Below are 17,756 nucleotides of genomic sequence, written 5' to 3'. Positions count from 1 at the left end.
TCACAATTTTGGTGACTTGCTTTGGTTTTTTCTTAGAAATAACTCTTATCTCACAGAGGAACTGGTGGAGATAAAATATTATCAAATGCAAATGCAAAGTGTTACTCTTGCTACCAGAAAATGAATTACTGTTTCCAGAAAGGGAATTCATGAGGAACTGAAAGTTCAAATCAATCTTTTTTTTTTGCTTACTTTTGTTGACCTCAAACTAACTTTTAACCAGTGTGAAAATACTTTAAAGTGTCCAGTACCAGAAGCTTTTGTGCCTTTTTTTTTTTTTTAGCACAATTCAGTCATCTCGTGCTGTTTTTGTTGCTACAGTCAGTTTTATATGTGCTTATCTTAAAGTTAAAACTTTTTCTGGTGTGCATTTGCAAAGACACCTATTTTAAAATAATTTAGCAGTATTTGCAGATAGCTATGGGGAACTGGATCTGTGTGCATTAGGATTTTACTAATTAATCTACTTCTGCACAAAGGGACTCTATCCTGAATCACACGGAATCGTTGGCAATTCGATGTATGACCCAGTGTTTGATGCCAGCTTCAGTCTTCGAGGGCGAGAGAAATTCAATCACAGATGGTGGGGAGGTCAACCAGTAAGTTTCATATTCCCTCCTTCTCCCTCCTTCCTCCCTCCCCTCCCCCTGTGCTGTGGAACGTAGCCAATAATAATAATTAAAAAAATACATCTGTGAACAATTTGTACCTAATCTCCCCATGGCTGGCCCTGTGTCTATCAATTTAATGTAACATTTTGAGTTGGCTTTTGCTTTTCAGAATAATAAAGCCATTGATTATGGAGGGGTGCTTGTGTTGATAAGTATAAATTAGATGTGGCTAGGAAAAACCCTCACTTTAGGCAGTAGTTTAACACGAATTACTATATTTTCATCACCGTGGCATAATGTTTCCTTTTCATTATGGGTTTCTCAGGTTTTCGTCCTAGTAATGTTCTTGTGGCAGTTTTAGTATTAATGTTCTGTCAGAGCAGCATGGCACAACTTCATAATTATTATTTGTTAAGTCTACAAGTGAACGCTGTTGCCTGACTTGCTGCAGAGGTCACAGAAGTTTGTGAATTAATTTCTGCCTTGAACACAGCAATGGTGGCTGAATGGGGCTCTCTCTCTTAGGTTATTGTTGCAATCGGTTTTCTCCAGCTCCGAATCCTTATTTTGGGCAAGAAAATAGCCTCTTTCTAAGGTTTCAAAGAAAAGGTCCCTTTGCTTCTGCTGGGCTTTCCTCCATTAGTAGTGCATGCTGTGGTGGCTTGCTTTAAGCTGCCACCAAAAATGGGTTTATGTTAAAATACTAAGTTTTACCTGCAAGCAGCCAAAGTGCGTGAACATATCACTGCACTGATTGCTTGGAGAACCATAGTTTAAAAACTTCCTGACCAGTTAAAACAGAAAAAGAGTGGGATAAGGGAGGTAGAAATTGGAAGAAGATTGGGAACGCCATAATGTGTCATTGATGTTTGCTCAAGTGATCAGTGTCATCTCCCTAATCACTAAGACATTAATATCCCAGGAGACTAAAGGAAGTTACTCAGATGGTTTTAGGCTTAGCAAGCATGTGTTATTTGTCTGCATGTGGTTTTAGTCCACAACAAATGCAAGACAAGACAATTTAGAGCTGCAGGCAGATGTGTGACAGGCAGCTGTCTCTGGCTGTAGCTGAGCCAGAATGAGGTATTTGTGCTCTTGTTAAATTAGTCAGCAGTAACAGACCATGGTCACTCCCTCGCACAGCTATGACCTGGGTTAGCTTTTAGCATGGGTTCTGTGGAGAAGAGAGGATGAGAAACTTACCCGGCTGTTATCTTCCTAGATGTGAGCAAAGAAGCAGGATCAAAACTAGGAGCAGTGAAAGGGGCGACAGGAGGTAGCCTCTTCTCCATCGTAGCTACAGCCAGTCGCACACCTAATGGCAGCCACCCTTGCTTCAGTCAGACGTTGAGCTCATAGACAATATTGGGGCTCAACACCTGCTTTACAACTTGTTAAGCAGCTGCAATTTAATTGTGCATTGCAAGTTTAATTGTGTGCCTTACCTTGGCCAAATTTAGGTAGGAATTATTGGGAAACTAACTTCTGGGGACAGTGCAAATGTCTCTGTCTCTAAGCTGCCATACTTTTATATTTCAATACAAGTCTATGTATATTGCATCACCTGTGGTGTTGAGTGGGGAGTATTGGGTAATTCCAACTCCCACCCATTAGAAACACCTCTGCTGTTGCAGAGAATAACAGTCACTCTGGATTGTAAACAAGGGTCATGAAAAATGTCAGCTGAGAAGAGCTTGAGGAAGTTACACAACTGTGGATGACCATACGCTGGAAAAAAAAAATTCTCAGAGGATAGGGGGGAGTGTTGCATACACAAGTAAGGATGATAAAATAAAACTGCTGATCCGAAGAAGCGTTAGAATGCAAAAACACAGGGATCATGTAATGAGCTGGAAATATCCTTGGAGAATTGGAAACACATGCATAGAGGAGGACTATAACTGAATCCCCACACACTTAATATGAGGAGAACCTGTAAGTTAGGCAAACCAGATAGAGTGGCCATAGTGCCTGGGTAAGAAGACAGGTGATCTCTTGCAGGAATGTTATGACATAAATGATCCCATCTCTGACACGGAGGAAATGCATGTTTTGCATATCTTTATTAGCAAAATGAAGTGTGAAGATAAGCTACTAAAATTCAGAGGGCATAAATCTTGATGATAGAAAAAAATCTCTCATCTGTATGTAGATAAGATACAGTCCCTTTCTAAATCCTTTTTATAATTTAATCTAAATATCACATTGATAAAGACTACCAAAAATAGCTGGTTAGTCAAAGACAAGACAGTAAAATTAAGGGAGACGGAGGGGAATCTTTTCTGCATATCACAAATTTTTATTCCTTTTAGGTCTTGGGTCTCAAACTAGAGTACTCAACTTCAGAGAGGCACAGAACTGGGAATTATTATCCAAAACTACTCATTTTCCCCAGGAAGGCAGAAAAAATTTCCGGGATCCCCAGCCTCATGTTATAGCTAAAACAGCCTTAAAGACAATGTCATTGAAAGTTGATCATTCCTGAAATACTTTCTTGCTCCTGGAAACTGACCTACTACATGTAGCTTTGTTAAAATGTGTGGCATGTGTTGTTGTTGCCTTTTTTTTTTAAATTGTTCTTATAGTGAGTGTTTTGTTGGGAAGCAACCAAATTAACATGTGATTTCATGGGGTTTGGCAGATGAGTAGCTGAATGTTTCCACGCAAGGAATTACGAGAAATTAATTTTAAGAGCATTAGGAAAAGGAGAAGGCGGGAGAAGGTAGCTTTGGAAGTGTTTTGAGATCCTCTAACTGATGGTGAGGCTTCCTGAAACCTGTCTTTCTGATTTAGTACTAAACCTTGATTTACTGCGCAAGCTTAAAAATACCTTGTTTTTAAGACAAAAGTGTTTGACAGGAAACAGTCGTATAACTACTCCTTGTTGTATTGCTATGGCATCTCACAGAAATGGTGGACATCAGGGCCCATGCTCTCAAAGGAGAAACAAACTTCACTGCTCGTATTTCATGACACTGAGACTTTTATCCAAGTAATTTCAACCATTGAAGTCAAGTGCTTAAATTAAGCCCCCAAGCTGCCTTTGGCTTCTGTTTAGCAGTAGTTTTTCATGTCTTCATTTGATGTAGCAAGCTTAAGCTTACACTACAGGCAATGCTTTTCTTAATGTTCTTTCATGATCTTTTGGCTTCCCCAAGATCAGAAGATGACAGGTATAAAACCATATTTTTATGAGGACTGTAGTTCGTGAGGGACAGAGAGTCCCCTTGAGAATGTTGCCCATCTTGTTACCTGAGTTTGCGTCCAAAGATCACAGAATCACAGAATTGTAGGGGCTGGAAGGGACCTCAAGAGATCATCGGTCCAATCCCCATGCCAAAGCAGGTTCCCTAGGGGAGATAAGACTATTTTCAGAAACCCACAGGCCTCTATGATTCTATCTAATTATTTGATAGGCCTCTTGAACCAAAATATCCTGTATGGGCAGGAGACAATGCTTAGTCGTCGAGACTTAATTTGTTTGTGTCCTATTAAGAGTAAGGCATGTGGAAGTCATGACTCCACCTTTTACCTTGTTGGCAGACAAAGTGCAAATGGTGCAGGAGTGTAACATTTGGCTCCATCATGCCAAATTAATTCTGCATGCCTGCACCAATCTTGTACATGTTTGTTGGGAAACACTGTAATGACCCCTCCCCAACTCTGGCTAAGCATGGAAGGGATTTCCCATTCATGAATTGCCCTCTCAGCCACAGTGGGTGTCTGTGCAACCTCTGCTCCCAACATGAATTTCCTTCCCTGACCGGCGAGTGTGTTTGCACAATTGTTCCCGAGGGCCAGGCCTCAGAGCTGTCCCTCCCGTCGGCCCTGACCTGAGGTGTGCCGCTGCTGATTCTTTGGTGATGCAACAAGTACTGGGCAGCCTTTGCAAAGTTAGGGGCACTTGTTTATTCCTGGAAGATTAAAAGTAGGGAGGTGCTGCATTTTTTGTGCAGGTTTTCAATGGCAGTTCGACAGCTATCTTGAATAACTTTGTTTGCATTGTTTGTGTGAACATGTGTCTAGTAATCAAAAAAAGGGAGAACCTGGTAATTATGTGTTGCGTATGGCACAGCAAACTGAAGTGTTGCTCAGCCTCTCTATTTTTTTGGCTATAAATAAAGGAGAAGAATTGTAGTCTTTCAACAAGGAAGATATAAAATTTATAGCAATTTAGCTTACTGGAGATGTTTGGTATACATCTAGATAATCATGTATATTACATTTTGGGACATTTATCAGTTGAATCTACGGTTCCATAATTTGAGAGGTCTTTCTGTGTTGAAAAAGTTAGGTATCCTCTAACTCCTTGACACAATATGAAAACAGACTGGTTAATATATTTTTTTTATTGCCCTCTTCTCTGCTTGAACAATTTAATTCAGAAACATGGTCTTTGTACAGCTTGCAATGCTATAAGGTCATATCCCATATGAAAACCTGGGGTGTGCATCAGATGTAGTTAAACTGCTAACTATAAAATTCTAACATATTAACAGTTAAAACCAAAGTATTTACATATGGCAAATAAATTACAAAAGCTCACATGGTACTGACCTTGCAATGCTTAACATGGCAAACTTTATGATAAGTGACCTGAACAGATGTGACCAGCCACAGAGCATATATAATGCATTGCATTTACATGCTCAGTACTGGAACATCTAGGATTAATTAACTTTAGGACTGTGGCTCTAACCAACAGAGAGGAAATGAAACAGTAATTGCTATTCCATTCTTAATTTTGATTGTTCTGGATGGAAAAGGTTGAGAGGGCATCAGCTAAATTTTTCTTTTCTGTCCTACATAGATTGACAGCATAGGCTTCATATTAGCCTGGGAGGAGCACAACTTGCACTCTGCCTTGAAAGTCAGTGAATTTAATTTAATGACACAGAGATGTTCTTTGGTGATGAGGTTCATTGCTAATGGTTTAGAATCATTAAGGTTGGAAAAGACCTCCAAGATCATCTGGTCCAACCATCCCCCTACCACCAATGTCACCCACTAAACCATGTCCCTAAGCACCACGTCCAACCTTTCCTTGAACATCCCCAGGGACGGTGACTCTACCACCTCCCTGGGCAACCTGTCCCAATGCCTGACTGCTCTTTCTGAGAAGAAATGTCTCCTCATTTCCAACCTGAACCTCCCCTGGTACAACTTGACGCCATTCCCTCTAGTCCTATCACTAGTTACCTGTGAGAAGAGGCTGACCCCCAGCTCCCTACACCTTCCTTTCAGGTAGTTGTAGAAAGCAATAAGGTTTGCCCTGCTTTTCTGCTGGAGTTAATATCCTATAGCTGAGGGTAAGAAGCAAACTTGTGTGCTCCCATCAGCTGCTCCAGCTGACAGTCTGTTTAATTTTAGTTAACTAGTAAAGGGGCTGGCTACGACGGGCACTTCTGGTATAGAGGTAGGGACTGCTATCACTATGTTCACCAGTGATAACTGTCGCAGCTCTAAAACGCAATAAAACTTTGCTTTAAAGCTTGGATAATGTGGATGGAAACTCTTCTACCTGGATGACTGCTGCTGCTTCTCTAATTGCTATGAGATGTCTCGGCAAATATTTTGTTATGGTGTAGTGGCTTTAGGTGTGATGTTGAATCATACTGAGTTTTATTACTTCCCTTTTAAATAAACCAAAAGCTTTTATTTATTTTTTTTCTTGTTAAAAAATAGGAGGAAGTGTCCAGTAGTACGCATTGCATCCTTGGGTTGAACCAGGCTCTGGCAAAGTCACGATGGAGTCAATTCAGACTCACTTCTCAGATGTTGCATCAGATACGGACTTATTTGACTTGTTGGTCTTGGACTTTAACGGATCACTGTCTTAGCTGTTGAGCTTATTTTAAGTGCAGCAGACACCTTTCCTCATCCAAATAGTTAATGCCAATGTAAATTGTTGCATTCCCGAGGTGAAATACTTGGGAGCAGGGAGGGTGCAGTTTTTCCCTGTCTAAGCCTGTCTTGGTGCCTTTGGAAGGGACAGTGCTGTTCTCCACTTACTGCTCATGTAGGAGTGCACAACTAGGGGTGATCTCTGCTCAGATCACTTGGGAGACATCGTCAGACCCTGCAGCCTGATACAGGAGAAGCTCTTCAAGGACTGTGGCAGTATTACCACTTTTTCTGCCCTTTTGAAAGCTGGTTTAAAACATAGCAGTATTCACTCTACAGGCTTCTCTCTCCTGCTGTCCCGAACTTGGATGAGAGTTAAGAGAAGTCTTTGCTTCTCTGTACTTCTTTGGTAAGAGCTTTGCAGAAACTTCCTAGAATCAGAGAGTCTTGCAAGAGTCCTTTGGTAAAGCCCTGTGTGTCTCCGGCCCCTGTGTGCAAGCGGGCAGTGGATGACTGCTTGCATTGCTCCCTGGTCTAGATAGTGTTCATGCTGTTTTCATGTGGGACACATGAAGCATGCTGTATGCTCCACTGGAATAAAAAATAGTTACTGACTTCTTGCAGGCAAGCAGGGCATCTTGGCAATGTACACTGGACCTAATTATTCATCTGTCAAGATTACTACTGTTCTACTCACTTGGCCAGAGAAAGGGTGTCTTATGGCACATGTTTAAAATCACTGTCTAAAACAGACAGCGTTGTGGTTGATTTTAGCATGCTAACAGTCAGGAGCAGCACGGGACAGCTTCAGCTGCTGAGGGTGGGACCTGGCAGGTCTCATTTAGTCAACAAGAGGCAGACAGGACCACCTGGACCTTTGCAGTCCAAAGCACTAGAAAGCCAAACTAGAGTTAACAGATGGTAAATCCAAATGCTGAATTCCCTGGACTTAGTTTGTTGGTACCTTCCCAAAGATATCTGCAAAATTATTTAAACTTTGCAGAACACAAACACTTTCAAAGAAAAATAAATCCACTGCAGCTCTGGAGGGACAATGGTTTTCCAAGTACAGCAAGACCAAAGAGCATAACAGCAGCGGAGCTGACACTCCTACTAAATTTATATTTGACCTCTCTTCTCTGCCATGGCAGGGTTCTCCTCTAGGAATAAATCTACAGTGCAATGGAAAACGTATTTGCTTTAAACGTTGGCTCTTTTTCACGTGGAAAGCCCAAGAACCGCTAATGAATATGGAGTAGCTCCTGTCTTAGTTAGACATTGGGTTTGGGCTGAGGTTATATACTCTTTGCTGATGTAGATGACACAAACGAGCTTGTGGATGTATCCTTGCATTACCGTCACACCTCTGACTACAACACATGGCTTCCAGCTTGAAGGCACCCTTCCTTGTGTCTCTTCACATTCACCTGCATTTTTATGTCCCATCCTGTCAGTGCTGGTCTGTCAGCATTTGAAAACAATCTTCCTGTTGTTCAACAATTCAAAACCAGATTCCAACATAATTTCAAACCCATGGTCATTCTGCTCTGGTTATTGCTGCATTTATTTATTAAACAACCATTTCTATAGAGTTACCATGGACGTATTCTTCCCTGAAAAAGAGGATAGGTTACCAGAAAGTTAGAATGTAATGAAAACACACTCTTCTGTAGCTGTGGTTTTAAATTAACTGGATTGAGTCCAGTAAGATTTGGAAGAATAAAAGATGCAAAGATAAGTTAACAGATGTACGCATGGCACTGGAAAGGAACAGATGATCAAGTTTCCTTTAATTATGAGCATAACAATATCCATATTTAGTTGCAATTAACTATAGACTCAGTGCAGAAATGATCTTTCATTAGACTCCACAAATTTATTTCAGTTAAGACTAATGCATGAATAATTTAGGCATGACATTTGGATAATGCATGCCCAGATGACAGTTTATAAGTGCCTGTTTGAGCAAGGTAGAGTGCCCTTGAATGTACTTTTGAAGAGTTGATTTAAAATAAATGAAAGATTTTGCAATTGTCAAGGAAGGGAACTATGCTTTGGCTTAAATGGTCATGAAATGTATAAATTGTAGTATGTGTAAATAAAAAACATGAGAAAACAATTTTCTAGTTGTATGTGTAATGTTGGCCTGTCTTTGTCACTTTTGAAATAGGTTTTAAAATAATTTGTTTATTTCCTTGCAAAAGAAATTTGGTCCTGGCAGGCTACAAATGAAATGTCAGGAAGGTCCATAATTAGACATTCTCATTCCCTTGCCTTGTATAGGTATACTTAGGACAAAAGAAAGAAGAAAAAAAAAATAAAAAAATGAGAGGGTGATGAGGATAACCAGAGGTATGGTGTGGCTTTCATTAAAGAAAGATCAAACAAATGAATGCTATTCTTGCTTGAAAAATAATAGAGGGGGATTATAGGTGAGGTTTAGATGAAAATGATGAATGTTTTATAGAAGAGGGAAGAGAAAGAATTAAGAAATGGGAATAGTACTGTAACGCCTGTGAGATTGGCAGGTTTAAACCAAACAAAAGAAAAATATACTCACTGGGTGTGATTACACTGTAGAACTTGCTGCTACAAACTGTTTCATAGCCATAAAAATAAATGGATTAAAAAATAAAATAAAATTGAAAAGCTCATGGAGATTGTTTCTGTCATTTCCACATTATGTGAGCTCAAATAGTTCTTAAACTCCTGTCAAGGAAGGTGCATAGGGAAAGAGGGATCTTTATATAGACGATCTTTATATAGACCCTGATGAGTGTTGAGCTGAGTTCTTTCCTAACAGAATCCTCCAAAACTTAAACACTGAAGGGCTCAGGTGAGATGTGGTCCGCTTCATGAAAATGAGATGGGGTGGGGTGCCTAAGAAATTTCTGTCTATGTATCTTCATTCTCTGCATTAAAAGTATCAAAGATTTAGGGGTGAAACTGTCTACAATGCAGCAGCTGATCCACCGCTACAGAATCTGCATAGGTTTGTCACTCCATGCGTTTGAATTAGGGATGGAGGCTGGAGCCTGCAATTTTTATTTCTGGGCTCAGGGTAGAAGAATGTGACTTGAAAACATTTTATTTTGATTTCAGAGAGTCATTAAAGATCTGAACATATTCTAATCCTCTTATATTTTCCTCATTAGATTTGGATTACTGCAGCCAAGCAAGGGGTAAAAGCTGGCACATTCTTCTGGTCTGTGTAAGTGCCCTCTATTTTCTGGAGATTTGTAACTAATAAATCGGAATTAATTCAATGCAAATGTTTATTAATTGTTTTCCTTCCGCTAAGCATTTGGTAGCCCAGTTGGAGACCGTACCTGTAAGCCTCCCTTGTTTCATTCGTGCAATGTTTCTGATAACTAAAGCTAATGCTATGGTTTGCTACTTTAAGTTTATACACTGATTTTTAGCAGTTGTTTGAACAAAAGTGTGACTGTCAGAAATTTCTTTCCTTCATTTGACTGTGGGTTATTTTGCCTTTTAGTATTGCTGGCACAGTCTTTTAGACTTCTGAGTATTTGTGGGAGACAAATTGTCCTCATGTCATTTGACATTAACAGCCTAATTGACTCACTCATTTTACAATCCAGCCTGGCCTTTGAATAAGATATCCAGTTCCCATTTCTTAAGAGACAGTCTTGAGGATCTTTGCTATTTATTCTGCTGTTTGATGGTTCTGAATTAGTTTCCCTTGTCCCAACTAAGACATATCTTCCTAACTAAAAATGAACGTTTTTATCAGTTCTGAGGAATTCGGGTGGATCAATCTTTGTATTTTATTTTAGTGACAGAATTTCAGAAGTGAAGAAAATGAGCAAACTGTCAAGATTACAAGTACTGATGGGGTTTATTATTATTTTTAATTCCATTATATGTAATGCTTTTTGCTACTCTAAATATCATATAACATATGGAGGGAATAATAAAATTTACCATGTACAATGCTTAGGGTTAGGCTTGCAAGACAGTTACCTGACAGAGCTTTAGTCTGGTGCTCTACAAAACGCAGAAATTCTTGCAATTCCTAAGCACTTATAACTACAGAATCATCATAGACACCTGGGCTGATGCAAGCTTGGGGATATAAAACGTTAGGGAAGGTAACAAAGGTTGTGTCATATGTATGTCAATAATTAGAGAGTGATTCAGCCACTTTATGTATGAATGAAATATATCCTTCTTAAAACTATATTAGTTAATTTGGGACATGGAATGTTTTGAGGGAAAATTTTCAGATAAACATTTTAAGGAAAATAGAAGTGTTTAAAAACATCTTAGTCTCAAATGAATTAATTGAAATAATGGATTTTTTTTTCAATTTGTTCAACAGTTCAATTTGTTCAACAGTTTCAAAACTGGGCAATACCTAACATTATTATTCTGCCTTATGATATTGCCTAGTTTGCATAGCTGTTTTACAACTGAAATTTTTCTGTGTCGCTGGAGACTGATAGCCACTGTTGCTGTATAAGGCATTAGAAAGTAATTTGTTTCAATACGGCTGTTGGCATCTGTATTTCTCTGTAAAACATACTAACTAGTAAATGATGAATTTGATTCAATATGGCGAATCTAAGATGGTCGTAAATGATTCCTGTCTTGGGATTGCGCAACTGATCTAAAAGAATCTGGACCAACAAATGCTATCGTATTATAATAATTGCATGGTCACTGATTTGCAGAGCTTTCTTAAGATGAGGTATTTTGAAATGTAACAGCTGTTTATAAGTTTAGTCATTCTCATAGCATGAATTTGGCCTTAGCAGCCAAGTTAAAAGTCTCGGGATACAAACAGTGAAATGGGATGAATCTGTTCTGCAGAGTGAGAAGTTGTAAAAGTTGTGTGAGTCACCATGCTGATTGCCTGATATTTCAGATGGCTCTGGTTTGATTTGCACCATCTTAATCCTAAATTTGGTTATTATTAAGTCAATGGGAACTTTTCCAATGTCTTCAAGACTAGCATTTAGTCTTGTACTGATGTGAGCAATTTCTTGGTTTTTACTCATGCCAGCTATCCAATGGCTGCACCATTGTGCATAAAAGCAGTTCATCTGGGTTAAAGCTACCATAATGGTGTGTATTCACTGTTATTTAGAGTGCTTAGATTTTCTGCCTTGGGTTCTGGCTTCAGTTATGAACTTTCAATCCTCCTTTCTTTTGGAGTATGTGGACATCCAGGAGGCCTGAAGTGATTGTTTGCAAAATAAGAATCAGTACCAAACAAGAAGAAAGAAGATACAACATACTAAAAGGAAATGACATTGTTATGATTGATTTTAATCATGTTAGAACCAGTTCTTAGCAAGGCTGTTTTGATGCTTTTTTGTATTCTATGATAACAAGGCATATATTTACATTTTGTGGTCTAGCGTCATCCCCCACGAGCGCAGAATATTAACAATACTGCAGTGGCTGACCCTTCCGGATAATGAAAGGTAATTCAACCTGTTGTTGGATAACAGCTAGCTTGTGCTCTTCTAAAAGTAGCTGGAAGAGCAATGGGAAATTTAGCTTTGTTACACTATCATTGAGTTAAAAGGTTTGTTTCTTGTTGTTGCTGTTGCTTTTTGTTTGTTTTTATTGTTTTGATCCCAGTTTTTAACCATCAGTGTTTTGATTCTTCTCAATAAACGTATGATATGAATTTCTTTGCGATCTTGAAGCATTTAGTTACATGGATTAACTTGGATTGATTTTATCCTACTGAGTCTAATATGGTTTAACAACCTTATTATAGGCGATGGCAGTTGCAGTACTGGACCCTGAGGACTGGGAAAACTTTAAGATTTTAATTATGACCATTTTTTCATATGCAAGTTTGCACACGCTGCTGGCTGCAAAGCTCAGGCGAGCTGCTGTTGCGATCCCTCTTACAACACTAAGAAAGAGTGTGTGTCCTCGGATGGTACCCCGGGTGCCTCCCTGCATGTGTTCTGGGATTTAATAAAGTTGTAGAACAACTAATTGCTTAATCATACCATGGAAACATATGACTGAGAAACAGTTCTTTTTCCATAAAGCCAACTCTCCTTGCAAGGTCAGCTTGATTTGACTTGACCTGGCAGGTCTGGGGCTTTTTGTTGTTGAAGGAAAGCTGTCCTGAACAAGGCCTTTCTTTCTTTCAGGCCTTATGTTTATGCTTTCTACTCTGAGCAACCAGATGCTGCTGGCCACAGATATGGTCCTTTCAACTCAGAGGTTAGTACAGATTTTCTTCTGTAGAAAAAGCACACGTCTTGAACGCATTTTTGGAATAATTGCTGCTGCTCAGGAGTAATATTTTTAGCAAGTTTTTTCACTCATTTCTGTAGTATGCATCCCCTCTGCCAGAGAAAGCAAAGTTATTGTTTAAGGACTTATCCTGTGAGATTCAGTTCTGAGAAGGAACGGCACATGTCTTTCGGTAGTCTGTGTCTCTGCGTGATATGAAAATGCACATGGAAAGATCTCTGTGGCAAAGATGAGCATATAATTGGGTTCAACAGCAGAATTTAACGTGCCTCCTACAATTTATCCTTCTTAAAAGTAATAGAACTATAATGCAGAAAATATTGAGGAAAAATGCAGAGAAGAGAGAAGTTTCTTGAAAGCTGACAGCTTGCAGTAGCCAAAGTAATAATTCCAGTCTGTCATGAGCTGTAAAAAGCTGCTATTTCCAGTTTCATATAGACCCTGAAGGGGTTCAGAAAGTTTCGCCAAAACCTTCCCTCAGGGCTGGACTGTTGAGTTTGGAAAAAGTTTTGAAGCACCATAAGGTATTTTAATGAAAAATGATGCGTAAAACACTACAGTAGTTTAACCCCTTGTTTGGGCTTTGGGTAGCCGACTAGGACTAATGAGTACTGCGTCCCTGCCAACATGGTCCAGGCTACAAGAACTCAGACTATGCAGTTGTCTGGGATTTGTGGGGAGGGAAAGTAAGTTCTGCACCCAAATATCTTATTGCTTCAGGTGGTTGGGGGCTGACCATCTGGCAGAGCAACCCTAGTCTCAGTGAAAACATATTCCTGTAGATCATAATCACAAGGCTTCAGGAGATTTCATACGTGTTTTTTAAAGAGTAAACAAATGTTTGCAAACCTTTGAAAACTGAGGAATGTATCAGTTACCTACTCTTTGGAAGGCAATACCTGAGCAACCACGTACCCAGCAGTTTCTTACTTCTTTGCTGTGCATCTGATAGCTTCCTCTACTGGAGAAGAGAGTAAAGAGAAGCAGCATTTAAGCCTTTTTAATATGCTTGAGTTATGTGGGCTGCTTAAACAAGTTTACAGTGATTATGGATTTGCTGTGGATAGCACCCCTGCTGGAGCGTTTTGAGCCATGGTCCCAGAGCAGTGGGTGTGAGGAAATATTCCAAACCAGCATTGAAACAGCGTACTGGGCAGGAAGAAGAAATCCCTTTTCTGGATATCTGGTGGTTAGAATCTACCAACACTCCTGCTAAGTTGACAGGCATTGATATGTTTTCATGTCATCATTTGGCTCAGAGCAGGAAAGATGTGTGAATGGGTCAAGCAAGATATAGGCAATGGGAGCTGTCTGGTCGGATGCAGTTCCAGGATACATCACTCAATGATGCTTTATAGTTCCTCTTTTTGAAGTATTACAAGTATATGTGACTTATGACTGAAAACTGCAATTTTATTTGTCTGTAGACAACCACTTCTTCTGAACAGAGTTGTGGGGCTCTTCTCATGGACTTAAAGGAGAATATGAAGAAGATGACATTGAATTTGTTTTTTAAGTTCTAGCCTTTAACAAACTAGGTTAGCGCTTGATGCTGAGTAATCTAGTTTCAGAAAAAATTGTTATAAAAGCAAAAACCCACAAAGGTTTTATTGTTTGGGGGTTCTTCTGGATCATTATCTGAAGGCTAACATCCAATTCAAGGCACAGCTTAGGTTCTTAATAAGTGTGAATTAATAGCTTGTGAAAGTTTTACAAATAAATTGATTTATGTCATTTGCGTTAAACATAAGGAGCATGAAACTGATTTTTAGCAAATTGAGAACAGACTATTTAGCATATGAGCATGTATGGGCTTGCAGTTCAAACAGTTGCCATAATTTTGTGAGTGGAAATTTAAGTAAATGGATACAGCTGTGTAAGTGTACAGATGCTGAGATTTGTGAAGGGCCTGGTTTCAGGGTAGAGAAACTAGGAAGTATTTTATATTGTTTCTCTTGACACTTTGTTTTCAATTTTTAGGAGCTACGGAATTTACATAAATCAGATAGGAAGGAGTCCTCAAAGGGATACTGAGAGCATGACCTCCCCATGATTTTTTTTATACAGCTGGCAGCAGTTAGACAGTTGGAGTAGTCCTGACCACTTCATTTTTCTTCATGCAAAGAAAAAAAGATCGGTCAAACAATAATGTTTGAAAAGAAGCTTGTAACAATTATCTGCTATATTTAAGGTTTTTTACTTTTGTTTTGAAGAGTGAATATTTCATGATTATCATTTCTTGCTACATTTAGTAGATTGAGGAGTAGTTTCACACCTTGAAATCCTCCAAATCCTACAAATGTCCATTAGAGTAAAGCGGGTGTTTACTAGAGCTTCTCATACCAATAATATTCTAAATGTATTTGAAATGTATAATCTTAAAGGTCTAATGGCATCCACGGCTGAAATTCTTCAGCTTCCAGACTCCAGCTGATGGCACTTAAAGCTTCACAGAATGTGCACAACAGCCTATGTACAGAGTTAAAAGTTAGGATTAAAGGGAATTGCCATAAGCTTTATGGGCAAATTGCCAGCATTCTCGATATAAATGGAATACAGACTATGGCCAGTGTCCACTATGCTACTTTTGCATGTCCTCTAACATTATGAATTTCATTGTAAATGGAATTGGTTGTCTAGTTAGGGTGGTGTTATTTTATTTATTTATTTATTTGTTGTGGGACATGAATGAACTTCTTAAGAAGTACAATAGTGGGAAATACAGTCTACTGTATTTCCAGGAGTAGTTATGGGAGTTATCAAATATATGCTTGCTCTTGATTTACTTCTGCAATTTTTTTTTTTCTTTCCTTCTGTGCTTTTGCAGTTGAACTCTGTTAGGTTGGTCCATCCGGGTCAAGAAGCAGAGCTTTGGCTGGCTAGTTACCCTTGTGATGTTACAGTTCCCCTCTGTAAGCGGGGAGGGATTTGTTTCCCTCCTCCATAACTCTGTTCTGACTCTTTTCAAGCAAAACTAAGATTTGGCTGGTTAATAAGAACTTGGCTTTTTTTTTTTTTCCTCCTAGCTAACTTTTTTTTTGAAAATAAAACACTCTAGAAATATACTACCGTAAGAGCTCTAAAACAGATTGAAATCTGGCATTGCTAAGCCGTTCCTGCTGCTCCTCTAACATGCTGTCTTGAGACGGACATTTTCAGTGTTCAGACCTGGGTTTCCTGCGCTCGCGTGTTTCTGGCATTGTGAAGCTCTGTCTGAGCCGATTCAGAGACAGTAAAACGAGAATCCTTCCTTTTCCTGCCGCTCCTCTCATCAGGACTGCACAAAGCTTGAAGCGTTTTAAAAACAGAAAACTCTGGTGCTGCTTTATTAAAATGCCTTTCTGGAGAGAGACGAATGAGACTGGACTAGAATCTCCTTTCCAGCTGCTTGCCTTGGAAGCAATGAAACAGCATGGCAGATGGTAACATCCCCTTCCTTCCCTTCCCTGTTTACATTGCTCTGTAACTGAACAACTGTGAGAAGCTGCCTAAACACATAGAAGTAAAATATCATCATAAATCACCGACTCATCTCAAGCCCACTCAGCGTGCTCTATTATACACAGCATACCGTAGTAAATATCTCCTGGTAGGCATCATCTGTCACTGCCTCGCCTGCAATCCTCAGCAGTGCCAAAAGCCTGTGACTCATGTAAAGTCAGTGAGAGTGGTACAGTCTAAAATTGCGAGTGAGTTGATTAATGGGATAGCAAGTTTTTACAGTTATGTCTTAAAAGGGTTTCCCCTCCTGTAAGTCTATCCAGTTATTTATGCATTTATGAACAATTACCCACGTGAGATGTTGTACTGAAAGTGCTAGGAAAATTAAATTCTCAGGTTGCCCACAAAGTTGCTAATAAGGCAGGTAGCAGTGCAGCTTTCAGATGCTCTGCCACTAATAAATATGCCCTGCCTAGCTGATTTGAAGGATGCAAGCTCCATACTGAGTCTCATCTTTGTAGCTTTGTCCTGCAGATCTGCAGTCCCCAAACACTGGCTAGTGGGGCTCTGGTGATTTCAGTGGGGTGCATGGCCTGGCACACAATGGTGGCACCTGCTGATGCCTAGTGTCACTGATTCAGCCAAAAAGTGCGCGTGGGAAACCTTGCAGAAAGACATTTGGTCTGGACAGGCAGCAGTATTCATACCTGAACCATCAACAAAGTGAGATGTTGCATGTCAACCTGCCCTCTGCCCCAGGCAATTGCTAAATTTTATGCAATTAATTTTACTTACATTTAATTTACTTAAATTTTGATATTATTAATGGATTAACAGTTGATCAATTAAAAAAAAAAACCCATAACTATATATTTCCAAGACCAGAAGCCCCACCTATTTTCTGAAACACCATTTTCATTTGCTTTTATGCTGTATGCTCTTGTAACTGCTGTTCTGCTTTCAGTACAATTTGGTAGATTCCTCCCTAGAGAGAGACAGAGACTAAATTGTTCTAATGCCCAAATTTATGAAAAGGCCTCTATTTATGCTTCAGGATTAGCTTGCAGAGGTAGCTTTACTATCTGATATGAGTCGAGACAGGCTTTTTTTCTGAGTCCAGACATCTCTCCCTGTCAGTACAGGAGAGTAGTTATGGCTCCCCTCTTACTACGCCTAAGAGACCTAAGAGAAAGCTTCCTCCTAAGAGGAGACAGGAAAGACCAGTTGCAGCTCCAAAGAAAAGAAGAAGGAAGGTACATAGAGTGGATCAATATTCTGCGGAAGCTCGTCGGAAGAAAGTAAGTCTACATGTGTTCCAAAATTTTATGATGGAAGTGCTACTTTTTAGGCACTTCTCTAGCTTTACTTTTTTCAACTCAAGAATTCACTCCATGTTTGAGGTTGGGACTTTGCAGACAAAACTTCTATAAATGTACTGATGGACACAAAGGAGAGCAGCCAAAGCAGACCAAGTCTTCTGGGAGCTATGTTTTTCTTGTTTCAGACTGTTTGCTTTAGGGAAAGTCATCTTAAAACCTCTTTAAAATCCAGCCATCAGCTGGAGACAACGCCAGATAAATCCCTGGGAAGACACTACCAGTGTTGTCAGCCCTT

General features: G+C 39.5%; 1 protein-coding gene across 6 annotated transcripts in view; it reads left to right on the top strand.

Annotated features, from left to right (window-relative positions):
* ENPP2 (ectonucleotide pyrophosphatase/phosphodiesterase 2) overlaps nt 1-17,756 on the top strand; it is a 58,627-nt gene that overhangs the window by 14,786 nt on the left and 26,085 nt on the right. For 4 of the 6 annotated variants that reach the window (XM_035556237.2, XM_050708754.1, XM_050708755.1 and 1 more), the window contains exons 8-11: nt 480-599; nt 9,611-9,666; nt 11,840-11,905; nt 12,596-12,668. In XM_035556237.2, the coding sequence (XP_035412130.2) occupies nt 480-599; nt 9,611-9,666; nt 11,840-11,905; nt 12,596-12,668 (315 nt within the window). Of the gene's footprint in view, nt 1-479; nt 600-9,610; nt 9,667-11,839; nt 11,906-12,595; nt 12,669-17,284; nt 17,441-17,756 lie in introns of all 6 variants that reach the window. The other 2 variants (XM_050708752.1, XM_050708753.1) reach the window with 1 other exon arrangement.

Source organism: Cygnus atratus, chromosome 2 (assembly GCF_013377495.2).
Source record: "Cygnus atratus isolate AKBS03 ecotype Queensland, Australia chromosome 2, CAtr_DNAZoo_HiC_assembly, whole genome shotgun sequence".
In the NCBI taxonomy this organism is placed as follows: domain Eukaryota; kingdom Metazoa; phylum Chordata; class Aves; order Anseriformes; family Anatidae; genus Cygnus; species Cygnus atratus.
The sequence above is the reverse complement of the archived record's forward strand: the minus strand, read 5'-3'. Positions and strand labels throughout refer to the sequence as shown.